At 39.6% G+C, this 20,453-nt stretch overlaps 1 protein-coding gene across 1 annotated transcript; it reads left to right on the forward strand.

The window, feature by feature from the left end:
- The first annotated feature begins 35 nt into the window (after nt 1–35).
- matk (megakaryocyte-associated tyrosine kinase) lies at nt 36–19,171 on the forward strand. Its single transcript, XM_012877755.3, has 12 exons — nt 36–499; nt 2,811–2,924; nt 3,051–3,166; nt 5,586–5,805; nt 8,503–8,596; nt 8,728–8,793; nt 10,477–10,576; nt 11,542–11,626; nt 12,502–12,575; nt 12,691–12,886; nt 14,525–14,611; nt 16,851–19,171. Exons 2-12 carry the CDS (start codon nt 2,811–2,813, stop codon nt 17,076–17,078), a joined length of 1,380 nt encoding a protein of 459 aa, XP_012733209.2. The 5' UTR covers nt 36–499; the 3' UTR covers nt 17,079–19,171.
- The last annotated feature ends 1,282 nt before the right edge of the window (nt 19,172–20,453 follow it).

Consider the following 20,453-nt stretch of genomic DNA (forward strand, 5'->3'; position numbering starts at 1 on the left):
TCTTCTTCTTTTGGAGAGGTCAAAAAAAAAAATACTGGGGAAAACAGATGTGTTGAAAGCAGACGAAGGAGCTGCAGAGTGCGTCATCTCTTGCGCCGCCTCTCTTTGCGGCGCCTCTTACCGGATCTTGAGGAAGTGGCTCGCAGTGCGCGTCCTGGATGTCTGGCTGCTGCACAAGACGGATCCAGCTGGGCTGCCGGCGCCGTGGAAGCGATCTGGAGTCGGCGAGGAAATCTGGCTCTTTCTGCTGAGGAGTTCAAAGTGTGGTTCCTCTGAAAGGGGCTGTCAGCGCGTTTCCAGAGAGCCGTAGGTACTGAAATATTAATACTGAGCAAGCTGTCAGCGCTCCTGTCCTCAGCCTCAGTCCGACACCTCTGGCTTCATCACGGCGGGATTACATTTCCCGTTTGATTTCATCCTGTTCCGCTGCTGCGCTCCTTGTTATCCACGCGATTTCTGAACAAAGTCACCCCACACATCCCAAATCTTGTGACTCAAGGTAGGTGCAATCCATTAATCATCCCATTAGATTAGGTTTGGAAAAGTTGGTTTATCTGTGACTACAGCGGCGTAGACATGAAGGAGCAGAAGATCTGACTCTGATTCTTAGATGGATGGTGCCCCCTCACATAATAATTACATTTTTCACCCACTGTTTAAGATAAAATACATTTTAATGTTAGGCATTAAATATAAAATTCACACTTATTTACCTATTAAGAGGAAAAAAAATAACCTAGCCCTATGTGAAAACCTAAATGTGTCTCTAACCTATTATTTTGGTACGTTGCCACAGGTATAAATGACTGCAATCGAGCATTTGAGACAAATATTGAGTAATGCGTCACTGTGGAGAAATTTCGGCCCTCTTTTTCTTTCTTTTTTTTTTTATTTAGCCTCGCTGGAGGAGTTTTGCGCATGAACAGCCTCTAGGGCCATGCCATAGGATCTAAATTGGATTTATATACATATTTTGTCTAGGACCCTTTCAAAGCCTTTTCTGAGCCATTTAGAGGTGGACTTACAGCTTGACCTGTGCGTACACGAGTTTAAGGCGGGATGTTCTCCATCAGGGTTTTCCGCTACAGAGGACATGGCTTCAGCAATTACAGCATGTTGTCTGTGTCCTGAAGAAACAAAACATGCTGCAGAGGTGTTTGGCTTTGTTTCATAAAGCTCTACTTTAGTCTCCTTAGTCCATCAAATATTTTCTCAAAGGTTTTGGAGATTATCAAGATGTTTTTTGGCGAATATGAGACGGTGCTTTTTGGTCAATAGTGATTATTATTATTTTTTTTTACCTTGGAACTCATCAATGAACACTATTTTCTACCCCACTGTCTTATTCTTCTTCTTTTTTTTTTTTTTTTTATTAAATCATGAATGCTGATCTTAACTGGGCTAAAGGACATCAGAAATCGTTCAGATCACGTTCTGTTGTGTTGTGGCCTTAACATTTTAAAGCCATTTTCATTGACACAAGAAGTTTGTTTCTGATGGCAAGCATCTGCTAATAGATTTTCTTAAAAAGTGCATGGGGCATATTTATGAATATCTTCTAAAAATTTAAATTTTAGGCAGTACAGCCTGTGGTTGGTTGACCCAGTTTTTACTCCCACTTAAACTCCAGCGTACTTTAATAACAACACCTTGTTTAAATACCAACTTTTGGTGTTGAGGCTAAAAATAAAGGAGTATACTTTTCATCTTTTGCAACTGATTATAGCAAAGCCTAATTAACCATTAGCCACACTCTCAGTAACAATCACCCTCACAATTTGGTTCATTGTCACTGTAGTAATTGAGTATAATTTTTTATTTTTCTCAGAACCTTTAAGTTAAGTTAATAACACACAATGCATTTAGCATGTAAAACACATTTGAAAATATTTATAAATATCTTTGAATTATTTTAGATGTGATCAGTGACATTGACTAAACTTGCTTAAGCCACAGAAGCCCCTGGTGGAAACATGTTGCGCTATTTTTAAACATGTGTGCAACAAACCAACTCCAACCAACTTCTCGATAAACGTTTTTGACATACCTGTAATTAGATTGTAGAAAAATCAGACGTCCTCAGCTTTCCATCAGCTCTCAAAACTTTTAAATTTAATAAGGAAAAAAAAAAAAAGTTAAAAATTGCATGAAAAATCGATCTGGCCCATGAAAATAACGTTGGGCATTCACAACTCAAAGTTTTCTGTGTGTTTCACAAAAAGACCTCGGCAAAATGGTCAGACATGTCATGTGTGTCAGATTTTAGACCTACTCCAATAATCTGGCTTTTGTTGTCAGCGCGATCCAAGCACAGAAACCTGGAAAATACAAGGCAAGGCAATAAATATAAATATACAGAGTCTAATCTGTCTTTGCAGTTTTATCAGCTTAAATGTAAGCATGCTTATTATAAGCAAGGGTCCAATTCAGTTTATTCAGTTAAATTTACTTTATAAAAAATTGATTTTTTGCAATTAACAGTCTTGGTTATTACAAAGGAAATGTAGGAAAGTGATCTGGTTCCAATACTTGAAAAGATGTATAAAGAGTGGCACACGTGAGCCTGTATTGAATTGAGCATCCACAGTATTCACTTTATATTAGCAGATTCCAACTTCTTGGCAATAGCAGAAAGTTTGGGTATAGGGTGATATTTATTTATATTTATTGTTAGTTAATTAGCTTGGCTCTTTGTGGACTATTACCAATCATGTTCTGCTGTTTACATTTCCTCTAGGGTGTACGTAAGACGCCCGAACGGAGGCTTGTGGGCTGACGCTTGCATTATTATCTCTCCTCTCCCTCCGCAGATGAACTGGGCTCCTGGTGTTCAGTGTGTTGCCAAGTCTGACAACAGGAAAGCTAAACCCGGAGAGTTGCTTTACCACAAAGGAGACATTCTCACTATAGTTAATACAAGCACGGTACTACCTCATCAATCATCTTGGTTTTGCAGAAGCTTTCAAACCACAGCGTTTCTTTTGGTCTGAAGTGATAATCAGAAACAAAATGTAACGTGCAACTTTTGTTCCAATTTTTATTTCTATTAGAAGAAGGGATTTTACGTTGCCAGACACAACAGCACAGCAGAGGAGGGGCTCATAAACTCCAGCAACGTGCGAGAGAGAGAGGCGCTACGGGTCGACCCCAGCCTCAGCATCATGCCGTATGTCTCATCGTCTTCCTCTCGCATAATCATTTTGTTAATCGTTTAATCAGGTTTGAAGCCAGGTCACATGCTCTGCGTTTGCGAGCAGCTCCTGTAGTGTCAGGTCTTTGAAGCGCATCACGTGACCACATTGTGTGGGCTGATCTTTGAGATGCAAGCAAAAACCGTCTCAAGATTAAGTACTTTGTGCTTTGGGACACAAATGTAGGCCATCTGACAAGCATTGTTCGATTTGTTTTTTTTTACAAAAGGGGTTCCTCTAAGCATTTACGAGCAGTCAGTATCTAACCTGCAGCGGATGATTCACTTAGATCTCCTCTGTGTTGAAACAGAGATTAGTTTTACAGTCACAACACCTAGACAGGATGGTGCCAAGACTAAAGCACACCTCTGTCAAAACAAGCTAGACCACAAAAATGTCACCGATTGGTGTAAACACAGTTTTAAATGTTCATTTTTAAACTACCCTTACATATGTCACTGTAGCAGACCACAGAGCAGCTTGTTTTTCCACTTAGTCTTGCTGTTAGCTGTAAAACTGATCTCTGCTTCAGCAAAAGAGGAATGTACGGTGTTTCCCCCACTGTATTATAAGCGTCGTTGTTTAGTTTAAATTACTATTTTTGTACATCAGTAACAGTGATACCAAAGGTGGTATAATAGGATTGTCAAATTATTTAAAACCTCGATGTTTGAGAGCCACATAAAAAGGTTGGTGAAGTTTCTGTCCAGGGGGAAACCTCCCGGTCAACACAAGCTAACGCTAACGCTAGCTGCTAGCTGCTAGCGGTTATTATCTTGACAGAGACAGCCTGGCGGCCGGGTACCGTACTTTTGGGAAACCCTGAATGTACTATTGTTCATAACTGACTAGTAGAGCATAATTTAAAACAATGGTAATGCCCTTTACTGTGTTAACATTGTTTTCTTATTGGTGTTACCTTAGCAGAATCAGACACACAACTCTGTCAGTTTCAATTAGACGTACAAACAGCAGATGGACGGTAAAGATGCTACATTCATTAAAGAGGTGCATGAAATTGCACTTTATTAAAAAAAGAATCATGTCTTTTTCATAATTCCCCATAAATACACTCTTCCTGCCATGTAGAAATGTGGAAATTTAGCCTTAAAGATTGAATGTTCACAGTTGTGTTACGGGGGTGCAGTAGATGAGTCTGCTCGGGTTATTGTTCAAAACCTGAGAGACGTAAAAAAGATGCACACATCTGCTGGATTGGGTTGTGGATTAAAAATGTCAAGTGTGAAAAACGCTAAATAAATTTGCATCATATCTTGTGGATTTTATTTCATCAGTTGTTGTAAAAGCAAATGACTTTCTTAAGCTTTTTTCTTAAGCTTTATCAGTCTTATTCCAGGTGGTGCTGCAAGTTTTCTGTCAGAATTCGTTAGCATCTTCTGGTATGAAAGCTGCAGCAAAGCAGTTTGTTTTGGGCAGATGTGTTTCTGAACTGGTTAGCAGTTTAGCTAAATTTGTACATTAGGTGTGTGATTATCTATTATCATAAGAGCATGGCCTATTAAAGCTCAGTCGTGTCCAAACATGAGTACGTGTTGCAGCTGCACCTTCATTCAGACGAATCGTAACCTGTGGCCTCAGCTGCTCAGTTTTAAAGGATTATTTCTGCAATTGGTGGATTATTTTACATCAGCAGAAGGGGAATAATAATTTCGCTTTCAAGAGCCAGCAAAAGGCCTGCAGGTGTGAACTTTGTGCTTTTACACTAAAATACAAGGGACAATGAAAACTTTCCCTTACTGCTGGGTTTCATTAGATCACAAAAGAAGAAACGTTGCTGTCTAAAAAAAAATGCATAACATCCTGGTGTTTTCCATCTGTGACCTACAACAGAAAATTATCTTATAAAAATAGTCAACTACAAAACTACTGTCTTAGTGATTTAAACGCATAAAAAACAACAAATTAATACCAAAGATCTGTTCTTGTCTGTGGAGTTGGCAACATGCTTAGATGTGTAATCAGACTCCGTTTCTTCAGTTTGTCTCTCCAGTCTTTGAGAGATGAAGGGACTGGTGTGACAATATTGTCCCGTTTAAATTGTAAAAGTATGTGTTTTTTAATCTGGATTTGCCCAGCATGATATTGCTTACTTCAATGTAAAATTTGTTCAAAACCGAAATCATTTTACACAATTTCTATTATTTATTTTACATGATATAGCAATAAAATAGTTATTACTCTCGCCTTTTTTTCACTTTTCTTTGAAGAATGGTGTATCAGAAGTTCCTCTTTGGTTATTTCTTCTATTTGTCTTAGACTATTTCCTCTCATATCTCGCTTTGTGTTGCACTTCTTGTTTTCGGTTGGTTTATGAATGTAAGTTTATCTCACACACGTGAGGCAAATTACCAGCCCTGTGACGTCTCTCCTCAGCTGGTTTCACGGGAAGATCTCCGGTCCGGCTGCGGTGGGGAAGCTCCAGCCAGCCGAGGATGGCCTCTTCCTGGTGCGCGAGAGTATCCGCCATCCGGGCGACTACGTCCTTTGCGTCAGCTCCTCCAGTGAGGTCTTCCATTACCGAGTGATTTACCGGGACAACAAGCTGACCATCGACAACAAAGAGTACTTCTACAACCTCATTGATATGATCGAAGTAATTGAAATACTCTGAATGGATAAATCGCTTTTAGAGATGTGTCGGACTCAAATCTTAAAGGCGTTAACGAGTTGATAAGGAGACCTGGGTCATCTAAGATGGTGATCTTAAATGACTCATGTTCATTTTCTTCAGAAATGTAACCTTGAGATGATCTAAGGATGACGATTTATTAAGAGGAATTCTCGCATTCAAATTTAACACATATCATCTCAGTTGTACAGTTCAAAAAGGGAAACCCATACATTCATCAAACTGAGAATGACAAATTTCAAATGGTTATTAGTTCAGATTCTCTAAGAAAATTTTATAAAAGACCTCTCAGAAGGATTTTGTTTTCTTTTGAGATACGTCATAAAAAAGCAATATAAAAAAGAATACGGAGATAGCTGGTCATTCACATGACAAAAGTAAGAAGGGGAAAAAAAAAACTCACAAACATTAGCAGCATTAGACGCATGTATGCGAAGGAGGTAAGTAAGCGTAAGTTTCACTCAGCATAGATCCACCAGTCTCTACAATCATCCACAGAACATACTCACATCCAAGTAAAAGTTAAGTCCCAAAACCTCGAGTGTTGTGTCCCCCCCCCCCATTTTTGCAGAAATATATCCATCTTTCCGTCAATATAATATCCTAGTTTTCTCAACACAAGAACATCCAGCATCATTGACTTCCACACGGTGACAGAGGGGCGCTTGAGTCCAACCCACTTAATCATGAATGCTTTCCTTTCCAGCATTAGAAGAGTGTCTATAACTTCACTCGGAAGGTTTTTTTATACAGAAATGTCAGTCAGCCAAAAAGTATGACCCGTTACCGAGCAACATATGTCCTCAATACTTGATTGCAGCTCTTTCTACACAAATTGCTGCATCAGTGCAGTGTGACATGAAGGCGTTCAGCCTTTGACGTTGCACTGCAAAAACAGAGCTAAAAATAAGTAAAATGTTCTTAAAGTTAGTATATTTGTCCTTGATTTGAGCAGGAAAATAAGATGATTTGCCAATGGAATAAGATTTTTGCACTTAAAATAGGAACAAATCATCTCCATCATCTTATTTCAAGTGCAGTATATCTAATTATCTTATTTTAGGGGTAAAAATACTCATTCCATTGGCAGACAATCTTATTTACCTGCTCAAATCAAGGACAAATACACTCACTTTAAGAACATTTTACTTATTTTTAGATCTGTTTTTGCAGTGTGCAGAGTTGTGGTTTACAAAGTGGTTAAAACCGGTGGCATGATCTCATTATTGATTGCAATTAAAGAAGTAAAATGTCCTGAGATCATCTTAAGAGTTGAAATGCACAAAGCTAAAATTGGCGAAGAATATTTAGAGTGTGCTGGTTACTGTGTGTAGCTCTGACGGAGACTGCAGCATCAATCCAGCCTTCTCAATCTCCCTTAAACTCTTGAATGGGATTTTGGTTCACAGCCCTCTTTCGGTTTTGGTTGTCCTTGTTGCTTGTGCATTTTAATCTTCCACAGTTTTTCCTTCCACTCAACCTACCGTTAATTTGCTTACTAACAGCATTTTGTGATCACCCAGCTTCTTTAGCAATGCTCTTTTGTGGCTTACCCTCATCGTAGAGGTTCTCACTGACTGTCTGCTGGAAAACTATCAAGCCAGAAGTCTTCCCCCTGACTCATAAAAGCCATAATATGACATTTCTGTATTAAGTTCTGTATTTTTAAATTGGTTATATGTAGAATCCAAACCTTTTAAGAAACTGATTTGGGGTTTTTATTAGCTGTAATCCATATTAATCAAAATTAACCAACCAAATGCTTAAAATATATAACCCTGTGTGTCTGCAATAATATAATAATATAAAATGTGAGTTCCACGTTTTGAATTGAATAATAGTAATAATGCTTTTTATCAGGCTGAGACCTGCAGTTTTCCCACGTTACTGCAGGTTTTAAAGTGTTTTTCAAAAGAATATGTGGGCTCTATAAGGGTTGAATTTCTAACCTTGGTCAAGATGCGTTACAAATGTCAACATTGTCTTGAGGTGAAAACTCGTCCGCCTTTTTGTCATTTCCGATCTTTGATGAGGGTTGGTTTTAGTCTTTTTCCACCACAGACACAGAAAACGGTCAGTGGTTTCCTTTCTAAAAATAGGTTTATTGTTTGCAAACCTTGGTCCTGTTAAGTAAAAGGAAACTGTTCACCCATTGGTGAAGACATTTCACTAACAATTTTAAATCCCTGTTTTCTGCATTAAAATGTCTGTATTAAAGCCAGACACCTAAGGCAATTAGAGTGTCGATTTAACTGATCTAGTATATCACTGATATACGGAGCGCAAATTCACAACATTAGAAAAAAGCTAGCTTGCCAAATATTGTGTAATACCACGCTCAATTTGACCCTTTTATGGTTTGTTTGCCCGTATATCTTCTGTCATCTGAGCCTGTTTGGAGAGGCGCAGCAGCATCTTTATCAGCGGCGCTGCAGGCGTCTTTATGCCTGAGTCACCCCTGTTGAGGAAACAGAGGGAGGACAGATGACAGGAACAGCTGGACCAACCCAGTGTGTCTCAAATCGTCGCCGGATGATTCTTGCTTTAGTTACATTATTTGGCGAATTTCTGCTGAGCGATAACACTCATGATGTCAGCCCAAGCAGCTGTCATCTCTCCAGAGAAGTAAGCTATAAATAGAGCTGGTTTCCCTTGTTGCAGTTTTACTCAAAGAACAAAGGCTCCCTCGTCACAACGCTGGCGAAGCCCCGGAAGAAACAAGGAGCCAAGTCAGCTGAGCAGGAGTTGTCTAAATGTAAGCTCAGAGTCAACTTGTGCCTCCATTTCTGTCTGCAGAAACACAACACTGTTCCGTTTGGCTGGAAAAAAACACGATGAGTTATTGATGTTTCTGAAATATTTACGGTCCTTATGTGCTTTTTGTAGCTGGCTGGCTGCTGGACATTACAAAGCTGGTTCTGGGAGAAAACATTGGAGAAGGAGAATTTGGAGGTGAGCTTTGTTTCTGTGTACGTGATGAGAATGCCTGCTCCTGTGCGCATCAGTGCCACCAGGAGGAAATTACCTGGTTTCTAACAGGAAGGGTGTAAGAAATGATAGCTGGAAACACGCAGCCCCTAGATGGTGTCACCGCTTGACAAGTAGTTATTAATACATCTGTGATACACACCCTGAAAGGAGCACCAGGGCGTAACAGAGATCTTAATAAAAGATTTATCAAATGGTTTGAGTGTGACAACACTTGGTCCCACGCTGAACGGTCCTCTATCACACCTCCACAAACAAAACACCAACACTTCTAAATCTATACAAATGAAACCAGACGTTAGCATACACTGCGTAAAAATTAAACTTATTCTTTTCTTTTTTTAGCGGTTGTGACTTTTAAACGTTAAATGTCAGAACAAGATCATTAGAAAACTTTGTTCAATTCTCCCTGCAGTAGCAAAGCCCCCCCACAGCATGATGCTGCAAGCCTCTCCCTTTTTTATCCAAATGTAATCATGGTCATTGAGGCCAAAAGCTTGCTTTTTTTATTTTTATTTATTGAATCAGACCACAAAACATGTCTCCACAAGTTATTGTCTTTGTCCTTGAGTGAATTTTGTGTAAATTGTCGTCTGAGCTTTTTAGGTATAGATTCTTCTTCTTTCCTGAGTGGCCTTTCAGCCTGTGTAGACATAATGCTGATAATGGCCCTTTATATCCAGTTTCAGTCAGCATCTTTAGAAGGCATTTTGCTTTTGTTCTGGGGGTTGATCCTCAGATTTCACACTGAAATATTTCTCTGGGACAAGGTACGATGTTTGCTCATTGCCATGTTGTTTGTACTGGTGTGTAATTGTTTAAACGGATAAGTGTACCCAGAAATTGCACCCACTGATGAACCAGGCTTGTGGAGGTCCACGTTTATCTTCTAGTTATCTTGGCTGATTTCTTTAGATTTTTTTTTCATTTTCCTGTGAATTCACACAACATGTTAGACACTTTGCAGACACAGGTTTGAGTTAAATCAGAAACTTACAAAGCCTTGACGTTGCCATCTAAGCTGTCAGAAGTAATTTGAATGCATGTTAGTGTATTCAAACTTCTGACTTTGAAGGAAATATTTAGGAAAGTTAGCAACAATATATACATCTGATTATTCTGCCATTTAAAAAATACAAATATCTTTGATACACTCAAATTTAGTCTGTAGTTTTCCACTTTCCTGCTTATCTGACACAGATTTTACAACACATTTTAACGTAAACTATAATTTAAAATATAGAAAATATAACAAGAAAAGGGAAGTCAGACAAGAGGAAGTCGGTTTAAAACAAAAATAATTATTGATAAATGGACAAAATTTAGTGGTTTCCCAGTCTTATGGGCCAATCAAAGCGCTTTACTCTGTAGCCACATTCACTCGGTCACACTCACTGACACGCACACCTTCACACACTGATACGCAGATCGGTAGGGAGCCTGGGGTTAAGTGCCTTGCTAAAGAGCACAACGACATGTGGCAGGAGGAAGCTGGACGTGAACCCAACAACTACCCTTACCATTGAGCCTCAGTCGCCCAAAATAAATATAAATGTGATGGTTGTAAATGTCCACAGTGTCCACTTTACAACTTGTCCGCATTTCATCATACTGCAATCACAAATTTGCTTGATTTCTGGTCCTCAGCTGTATATCGGGGAGAGTACATGGGCCAGATGGTGGCAGTGAAGACCATAAAATGTGACGTCACAGCTCAGGCCTTCATGCAGGAAACGGCTGTTATGACGTGAGTCCTGAACCCGTTTTCACTTTGATTTACCTTGAAACATCCTCAGATGTGGTCAAATTCACCAAAATCTTACACACAGTTCTGGTTACTTTTACCACAGACTCATCAGGAGCATGAATGCATCTTATTTTCTGGCTTTTACAATGACTTGCCTGACATTTTTTACTCCCACTGGACTAAAAACTACAAATGGTCGCACAAGTTTTGAATTTATTGTGGATTTTGCTTGTAATCCGAACATGGGCAGAATGAAATGAAATTTTTAGTTAAATGTCCTGGAGCAAGTTGCTTCTCAACCACACTTTTTTTTAATAGCATTTAACAAGCTTCTGGCAACCTTTGGCCCATCTTGAACCACCATTCCCATCAGAACTGCTGCTGTTTATTTGGGTTGAGGGTTCAGTCTGCTTCATCCTTGTCCATCCAGTCTTTAAACCTATTTTGGATCATTTCTGCAGGACCTCAACATGATGCTGCCAACACCGTGCTTTATGGTTGCTACACTGTTTTATAGCCTCGGTGTGGCTCCTTGAAACCTTCGCCTAAAAGGCGTTTGGTGGTCAAGCTCGTTGAATTTTGAGCTGGCCCTTATTTTTAGATCTGCCCTCTCTCAGTCTGCGGCGCTTTTAACCGCCTTTCTCTTTATGATTGGCCTGAGCCCTGATTGGTTTTGGTTTGTTCCTGAACATCCTGACAAATTTCCTTTAGTTCACAAGTTGATTTGATTCAGATGGATGAATCTTATAAGCTGCTAGTAGGGGGATGCATGTATATATTTTGAGCCTGTACATAGATTTTTTTTAACCTGTATGGATGAGGGAAAATCTGAAATAAATCTAAACTTTTGCACCCTGCACATTGAGGTTGTTTGTTTTTACCATCACTGACGTCTGGCTGCCGCTGTGCATCTTTGTATTTGCTTTCACCTCTCACTTTCACTTGGGGGGTTTCTCTTGTTTCAGGAAGCTGCAGCACAAAAACCTGGTAAGGCTGCTGGGCGTCGTCCTTCACAAAGGGCTCCACATCGTCACTGAGCTCATGACCAAGGTAACGCTAATCCCAAAAAGTCTTCATACCCCTGGGCCGGCTTTTTTGTGGAGGATTTGTCTTTGGTGATGAGGCTGTGGTGATAGAAAGCCTCCCTGCCTCCACCCTAATCTTTAGTGTCCTCGGCCAATTTAATTTAAGACGTCAAATTATAATATAACTTTCACATCCGTCCGTCCGTCCCAGCTTATTTATGCACAGGCATTTGGCAAGAGGCACTCAAATAAACATGCGAGTAAAACCATAAGATTAATTTAGACCTAATCGAGCCAGAGGTGTGAAAAATGCTGCCCTTAATTGCACCAGCTGATATAAAACCATGATTAACGTGATAAATTCAGTGCCAACCTTTAAAAATAGATAATAAAGTCACGCTTATCGTGCCTTTATAGTCACTGTGGTCATCACAAGATGGAAGCCACAAGTTTTTCTAATTTATCTTAACGGCGTGAATAAAAGATACATAAAAGTGCTTCTAAAGAAGAGGCAGTGAAGTTTTTTTTACATTTGGCTTTTATTTAACAACAAACTTCTTGATTTATACAGACAGGTGAAATGAGCTATAACAGTCAAATCTACAGCAATAAACCATTATTATTATTCATTATTATTAAGGTTGTTGTTGTTTTTATGATTTTTTTGCATATTTTACATTTGCTGGGATAGCTTTCCCTTCTTTGCTGATCATATTTATTTTTTTACTGAGCAAAAGAAGCATGTTTTTTCGTTTTTACTGCCACATGGGGGCGCCAAATTGCAGGGAAATTTTAAACCCTTCCCTGCTACTCATTCTGTCTTTAATTGCAGCCATAGTTTGTCTAAAGTTTTGTGTTTCCTCCTAAACGCTGGGTTGATGATGTTTTTGCACGTTGCAGGGAAACCTTGTGAATTTTCTCAGGACAAGAGGGCGATCGGTTGTGAAATGTAACACGCTGCTGCGCTTTTCTCTGTGAGTCTAATCAAATCGCCGTATCCGTGTGGTTCAGAGGAGGCTTTTTATGTGCAGAGTTCAGGCCCTGACGTCCTCCATGCTGTATTTTCTCCTTTGCCTTTGCTGTGGTCAGAGATGTGTGTGAAGGGATGGAGTACCTGGAGTCAAAGAAGCTTGTCCACAGGGATCTGGCAGCGCGAAACGTCCTGATCTCTGACGACAGCGTGGCAAAGGTCAGCGACTTCGGCCTGGCAAAGGTGGACTCCAAAGAGTCAGACAAGGCCATGCTGCCGATCAAATGGACTGCTCCTGAAGCTCTGAAGAAAGAAGTATGCTAACTATTTCAATAAAAATTACTAATATATTCTTTTTTTTAACTTATTTTACTGTTCATGTTGCTTTATCTACTGATTTAGAATTTGTATCTGCTTTTACATCTAATTTGAACAAACAATTTATTGAAAAATGTGCTCACATTCAAGTTCACTTGACTAAATCCCCTTTTACTCAGGCAGTACCAGGGGCGTAGCTATGGGTGGACCTGGGGGGGGGGGGGGGCTAGGCCCACCCACTTTGTACCAGGGCCCACCCAATCAAGTGGCTTTCCTTTAAAAAAACAAAAAGTATTTTTTTAGGGGTGTCACTTAAAGTCATCATAAAAACTTAATCATAAAATAAAATGAAGCAGAATAAAATGTAAATTACACCTGTCCCAAACATGAAAACAGCAAGCATCATGTTCTTATCTCAGGAAACCAGCAGCACAGAGAAAGTCATGCGCCTAAGAGCTGCGGGACTGTATCAAGCCAAATGCAAGCAGATGCATTCTGGGGGGGTAATGCCAGGTGGAGGTGGAGGTTGAGATGACAAACCTGTCACTGTAAAAGGTGACGACAGGTTATGAAATGTTATATTCAAGATGAGGAGGGGGAAATCAGCAGCTGGATCGTATGTAATGATGCAGCTGAGGGGCAGAATGTCTGACCACAGAGAGGCTTGATGCAACTCAGCCACAGTGAGAAATTACGTCATTGACCTACAGTAGAAAAACAATTGTCAGGGGTTTCATAGTCTTTATAGTCAGCTGTAATATTTTCAAAAAGAAAAGATTTTTTTTATTCATGTTGTCAAACCATTTTTATTTATTTACTTTATTTTTGGTAAAAAAAAAAAATGTTTGGTTTTGCTGGCAAACCGACCGTATTTTCCCCCTTTTTTAATGGTTAACCGTAATATTGTGTAAAATAAAATAAAAGAAAACGGCAGAAGTTTCCAATCATAACATTTTGTGTGTCCTGGACATCTGGGACGATGACGTGATGACGACCGTTTCTGAGTGACGTTGCGTTCAGAAAGGGAAATAATGACTTTGAGAGGCTGCTGCAGTTTTAATGATCCAGAAGTTACTCCACCGTGATCATCTTATAGGTGATAGGTACTTTTTTTATCGCTGTCAATTCGAGAAGGTCCTTTCTCCTTCCCCTCGTTTATTGTGTATTCTACATAGTGAACTTACAAATAAACTTAATTTAACTATACTAATTTGGCCCATTCGTTTTTCTTTTGGCCCGGCAGAAAACCTAGTTCTAGCTACGTCTCTGGTCAGTACGGAAAGACAAGACAGTCATTTGAACCAGTGGCTGTGTATGTTCTTCTCCCATTACTAAGTGCCATTTGTTAACATCTGCAGACCTTCTGCTCACATTTTAGTCTTAAATACCCTAAGCATGAAACAATAACTAGAAAAGGGGGAATTCCAGCTCAGAGGGGCTTCCTGTGATGGTAAATACACCACTGCGCACTTTACAGGTTAATGACTCAGAAATTAAGAGGAACCTGTTTTCCTCTTTTGTAACTATTCATTTCATTACTTTTTTTTTTTTTTTTTTTTTTTAGCTTGACCCAAATCTGAATTTAATTTCCACTCAAAGTCTTATCTCCACTTTGCATCTGCTGCTTTTCTGCAGAAGTTCTCCACAAAGTCAGATGTTTGGAGTTATGGTGTTCTTCTGTGGGAGATCTTCTCGTACGGTCGGCAGCCTTATCCTAAGATGGTACGTAGCGCCTCGTATTTGTGACGTTTGTGAATATTTTTGCTTTCGTACCGTGGCATTTCGCATATAGACACTATTTGCTCCAGTGCTCTCACTAGTTTCCTTGGCTGCAGATGGGTGAGGTGTTGGATACTAAATTTTATCCCTGATCAGTCCGTTGTTTTCCTTGGCCTTCAAGATGTTTGTTTACCAATTATCCTCTACAAACCTTCACAACTGGATTTACACTGAAATTAGATTGCCTGATTAACCTCTGAAGGAAGTTGTTTTATTTAGGAGTACCAGCATACATGGGGGGTGAATATTACTGCACACCACTTTTTACCAATTTTTTTGTTCTTGCTATTTTTCAACGGTACACAATTCGTGTTGATCTATCACATAAAATTCAGTAAAATGCACTGAAGTGTATGGTCATAAATTGACAAAATGATCAAAAGAAATCAAAAGAAATGACCACCGTTGAAAGCACGATAAAGAGGTACGTCTGACAATTTCAGCAAATAACCATCAGTTAGGATGAATTACATAAAAAGAGAAAATAGTTCATAAAGGACGGATGAAGGGCATCCTTGTAATGTTGAATTCCTCTCCGTACGGCCTCCCTGCATCAAGGCAAGGCAGTGAAGGCACGTTTATTTATTTTTCAGTAACAAGACGAATCAAATTGCTGCACATGAACAAAACAAAAACAGAGGAAAGAAAAGCATTACAGAGTCAGAGGGGAAAATATTACAGAGGCAAACAACCTGCAGTGGAATAGTAGCAGCAGGGCAAAAATATAAGACAGGTTGGGCTGCAAAGTTCAACCTTAACATTTAAAGGCAGCTCTAAATAAATAGGTGTTTAATCTTTATGTAAAGGAAGTCATGCTTTCGGCACGTTTACATTCCTCTGGAGGTTTGTTCCAGATAAGTGAAGCAGAGGAACTAAATGCTGCTTCTCCATGTTTGGTTCTGGTTCTAGGTATGCAGAGCAGGCTGGAGCCAGAAGACCTGAGTGGTCTGGAGGGTCTGTAATGTATTTGGGTGCTACTTCATTCAGTGATTTATAGACTAACAGATGTATGTTAAAGTCTATTCTCTGAGTGCAGTGCATCAGTGCAGTAGCGCGGTAGTCCTCAGCAGACTGAGCGTCGAGTGTGAATCTGTGTGCAAAAGATGTTTCCGACACAGAGAACTGCTAGTAGCATAAAACAGGCATCATGATGTGATGTTGTCTGGGTTTCAAGTGAAGCTCTTCATCGAGTAGGTCCGCTATACCAAAATCCTTTCAAGATACCTAGAGGTGCAGCATGTTTCTGTCCCTGTCATCTTCAGAGTGCGTTAAAACTTTTTATAGCTTGTAGAAAATCTGCTGAATTACAAGATCCCAACAAAATCCAACTAATTGTCTCCAGCAGATGAAGCCTGCTGATTCAGCTGCCTGAAGCATCTCACTTTTTCTCTCTCCTAATAAAATCATTGTGAATTACATTTATTCTTTCAAGCAAAATAGACATTTCAACAAGCAGGTGGATGGCATATAGTATTTTGATTTCTGGAAAATCAATCATGACACATTCATAACCTCTTGGTTAACAAAAAAATTGTTTTAGATTAGATTCAACTTTATTGTCATTACACAGGTACAGGTAGAAGGCAACGAAATGCTGTTTAGGTCTAACCAGAAGTGCAATAGCAGCAAGTGTAGGATAAACAATGAATAAATATTACTGAATAAATATAGAGATGGATACTATTATAAACAGAATTTTACTGATAGATTTGTCATATGAGTATAACATATAGATAACTAGTATTGTGAACTAAATTTACAGCTGGATATGTACTGAATATAATATACAGGTGGATATTATCCTGCATAAACAGAATAAATAGTTTTACAGATATGTACAATAACATAATATACAGATGATTATTATAACAGAGTTTACATGTACTATGAATATATGTACAGATGGCTATTACTATAGGCAGAATTGTGAGCATGATATACAGGTAGCTATTACTATAAAATGAATAAATAAAGTTTGGACAGAAGCTATTTAAATTAAAGTGCAGTGGAAGGTAATTGCATATTACAGTTAAAGTACGGTATTGCAAATGTATATGTAAACAATGAATAGACAGTCAGCAGTGCAAATAATTTTTTTTTTACCTTTATCCTGCATAAACAGAATAATTAGTGTTCAATCTACCAGTTTTGCTCATCGCTCCTCTTTGTCTCTGTGATTTAGTCTCTGTCAGAAGTGAGGGAGAAAGTGGAGGGAGGCTATCGCATGGAGGCTCCGGAGGACTGTCCTCCCAGCGTTTACGCCATAATGAAGCTCTGCTGGGAGCAGGAGCCGCGGAAGAGACCCAGTTTTTCCAAACTGAGGGAGAAATTTGAGCAGGAACTGAGCAAAATGAGCCCCGGCCCTGTGGCCGGGTGTCGAGAAGCAGCGAAGACCGGACCAAGGAGCTGAGTTCAAGTGTTCAGCCTGCATCTGTGAAGCACCAGCACTTAATTTATTTGGGCATGTCCTCGTCTGTTTGGAGACATAAAAGAGTCCTCGGTGGGATAAAGACTCTGAAACCAGAGTAATTTATGGACTGGTAACAACGGTCACACTGACGATGAGGACGAGCGAACCAGACCCACTGCTTGGGCTCATGCCCCATCCAGTTATTGTGCCACTGAAAGGATTTGTCTGGCATTGGGTTCACCTGTTCTGCCCAAACTGAGTAATCTGAGAAACCTCTCCCACAAAGAAGTTAAAAATAATCCCGCTCCACGAAAGAAAACAGATTTAGCTTTATTTACAAAGCAGATTTTAAACAGCAGCTGTTGACCAAAGAGGAATTCATTAAAATTACCAAAAAGGGAAAATGCAGCAGCGCAAAAAGATAATGGAAGACAATATGAAACAAATGGTAACTATCATGATAACTACCAAAACAAAACGAACGCCGTTCTTATTGAACGTACTTATTGAAAAATGTAACTCTGCAAGGATCTCTAGGGCCTTATTTTTAGCAAAAGCTGAACTCCTCCTTGATTAGGACGCTGCTGGGTTTTAATGTACAATGAAATATGTTATCGTAAAATCTACTTCAGTATTTTGATTGTGTTCTTCCTAATTTATGCAGAGACATATAACTTCAGGTACACACAATCAGAACATCATTATTTAGCATTTTGAAGCATTTCCCTCTTTAAACATTAGATGTGATGTGCTTCTGACTGTTCTATAAGAGTGACCTCGATGGTGAGATCGAAAAAGACACTCCCAGGGTTTAAAAGATCTTTCTGAAGCCTTCAGAAAGAAGAATTTAGCAGTTTTTGCTTCTGGTAAGGGGTTTAAAGAGCTCTCAAAAGAAATTGAAGTTAGCCATCCCACTGTACAGAAAGTAATCTACTACAAGTGGAGGACATTGAGGGCGACAGCCAACATCCCTGGGAGTAGCTGTCCAAGGTAGTTCACCCTGAAAGCAGACCGCAAGATGCTGAAAGAAGTCACCAAAAAGCCGGAAACATAATCAAGTTCACTACAGTCGTTCTTGATGATGTTGATGTGAGACTACATCTCTTTTACACTTGACAGAGAAAAGAAGCTGCAGCAGCCAATACGGTTATCTTTCACTGTACACTTTATTCTTAGATTTTCCGGAGAGACTCCTGAGATCAGTGAAACATATCTTAGCCTACAGCTTTGCAGGTCGAGCATGGCAAAAAAAAAAAGAGACCCTGGCGGTTGAAGCTCTTATAATATTGCAGACATGGCAGCAACGTTAAGGATCAGGAGACAGAGTTCAGCTAGTTACAAGTTATTTTAGTGCTTTAATAATTTATATGAGCGTCCAGCGAGCAATAAAAGAAATGTAGCAGCAGCAAAAAAGTTTTTTTTTCTTAGATGTTGATTTTTATAGCATGTAAAGTGTAAAGAGTTTTACTGTTTGTTTTATGAAGAGATTTAACCGACCGTGTTTTAACTTTTCCTGGAATGAAGCACGATTTTGTTTCTTTTAAGAACATCATTTAGTTCTGGATCTTCCCGGGGATTTATGTGTATTTTCAAAAGCAAACAAATTGCTGATTTTTGTCCAGCAGCAGAGTCATCAGATACGTGGGAGCACTTTGATTCAATTCGTTCAAATGTAATTTTTTTCCTCCATGAGACTAAATCAAAGGGAAATGAACATTTATTCCTGCTTTCCTTCCCCTCTTTCAATATTGAGGTTAGAAGAGCGATTTGTGTTATCCCCCCGTCCTCCTGGGACATCTTGGGCTTTTGTAGGTACTCAATATTTTTGTGCTTCTCTAATCTTGGGGGAACATTTTCGATGATACACGTGTTTTGTGTATCGCAACCTACATATGATTTATTCCAGCATTTTTTTGATCGTTGTCTGCTTTTTTTTTTTTTTTTTTTTTTTTAAACAAAACATATAGTACAAAATGTTAATTTTCCCAGTAATACTAACATATTTCCACAGTAAATCTCACCACAGAATTAAGCCTCTTTTGTGGGATTGTTGTCATGTCACAAGACCAAATTAAAGATGTCATTTGACATAAGTCTGCGTAAGCCTGGTGTTTATCAGTATCCCAGAGGACGGAGCACAAATTGCAGCTTGATCCTCTGTCTCTTGTTATCATACGGTGAGAGCGAGGGTCCTCCACGATTTGTTCAATCTGCTCTGTGTTTTTTTTCTAAAGCCTCTAATGGGATGAGGAGCAATTTTCTGCTCAGGGATTTATGTATCTATATATATATAAAAAATCAAACAAATAATAATCAAAAAAATAAATAAAAGATGGTGCAAGCTTCTTGTGCTGAAGAGGAGTGTAAGAATCGCCGGACGCCTCCCCGCTCCGGTCTGTGTCCTGATGAAGGTGGATAACGGGACACAAAGCCTTCACCCATATGTCGAGGAGTGTGCTGAGATGCTTTTCTTGGAGGCTCTAAGTCCTTAAGGTGCGCTTTCTACTAAGACTTAGAAAACAGCTAATCTGCTGAAGTGGCAGCAGGCTTGAACAGACAATGACCCGTCACCTGTTGCTTTCACCTGATCCCGAAGAGACGGTGGAAGGCCGCGGTAAACAATTTCTGTTTTGGTCCGCGAAGCATCCGACATTTCCATCGTGCCGGTGTTATGAGGCTCCCAGCTGGTGTAAAGCAAAACGTATTTTGTGTGTAGGTTGATATCTTGAGTTGAGTTTAACATATCCAGTTAAACTCGCTTACTGACGCTGCAAACCGCCTTTTCTGCTCGGAGCAGCGTTAGCGTGATAACAGGCCTCTGCACATTATCTCACATTACTCTGTGCACAAGAAAGCTTGCTCAGGACCGAGTTGAGCTGCTTCTGCGACTGCACCTGGCAGTGTGTGCAGCAGTGTGTAAATGAATGGTTTGGCCTAACCTAAAGGGTTTATCTTGGTATGGTTTAAGTAGATTTTGGTGGGTTCAGATCGGGTCAGAAACCGGTTGTCTGAGCCAATTTGAGCACCAGAACCGAGATGCTCTTCCTAGAAGGCAGCATCTTCGAGGTATCGGCTCCTCGCCGGACGGCTGTTTTTCTTTGCAGACAGATTTAGCCCATTAAAAGCAAAACCCCAGATGTTTGTTTTTATGTGTGCATGTGTGTGTGTGTGCTTGAGTGTTAACGTGGATTAGAAATTATTGGTTATAATACCCATCCATCTCTTAATGGGCTGGTACACCTCTAGCCCCATTGGGAGTATCTTAAAAGCAATTTACATTTCTGTTTTTGTTTTATTCACATTTGTAGATATAAAAAAACCCCCGGCGTGGCTCCTTTATTTATCAGGCACTGAAATTATTTCAGTATATAACCA

The sequence above is a fragment of the Fundulus heteroclitus genome, chromosome 9 (genome assembly GCF_011125445.2).
Source record: "Fundulus heteroclitus isolate FHET01 chromosome 9, MU-UCD_Fhet_4.1, whole genome shotgun sequence".
Lineage (NCBI taxonomy): Eukaryota > Metazoa > Chordata > Actinopteri > Cyprinodontiformes > Fundulidae > Fundulus > Fundulus heteroclitus.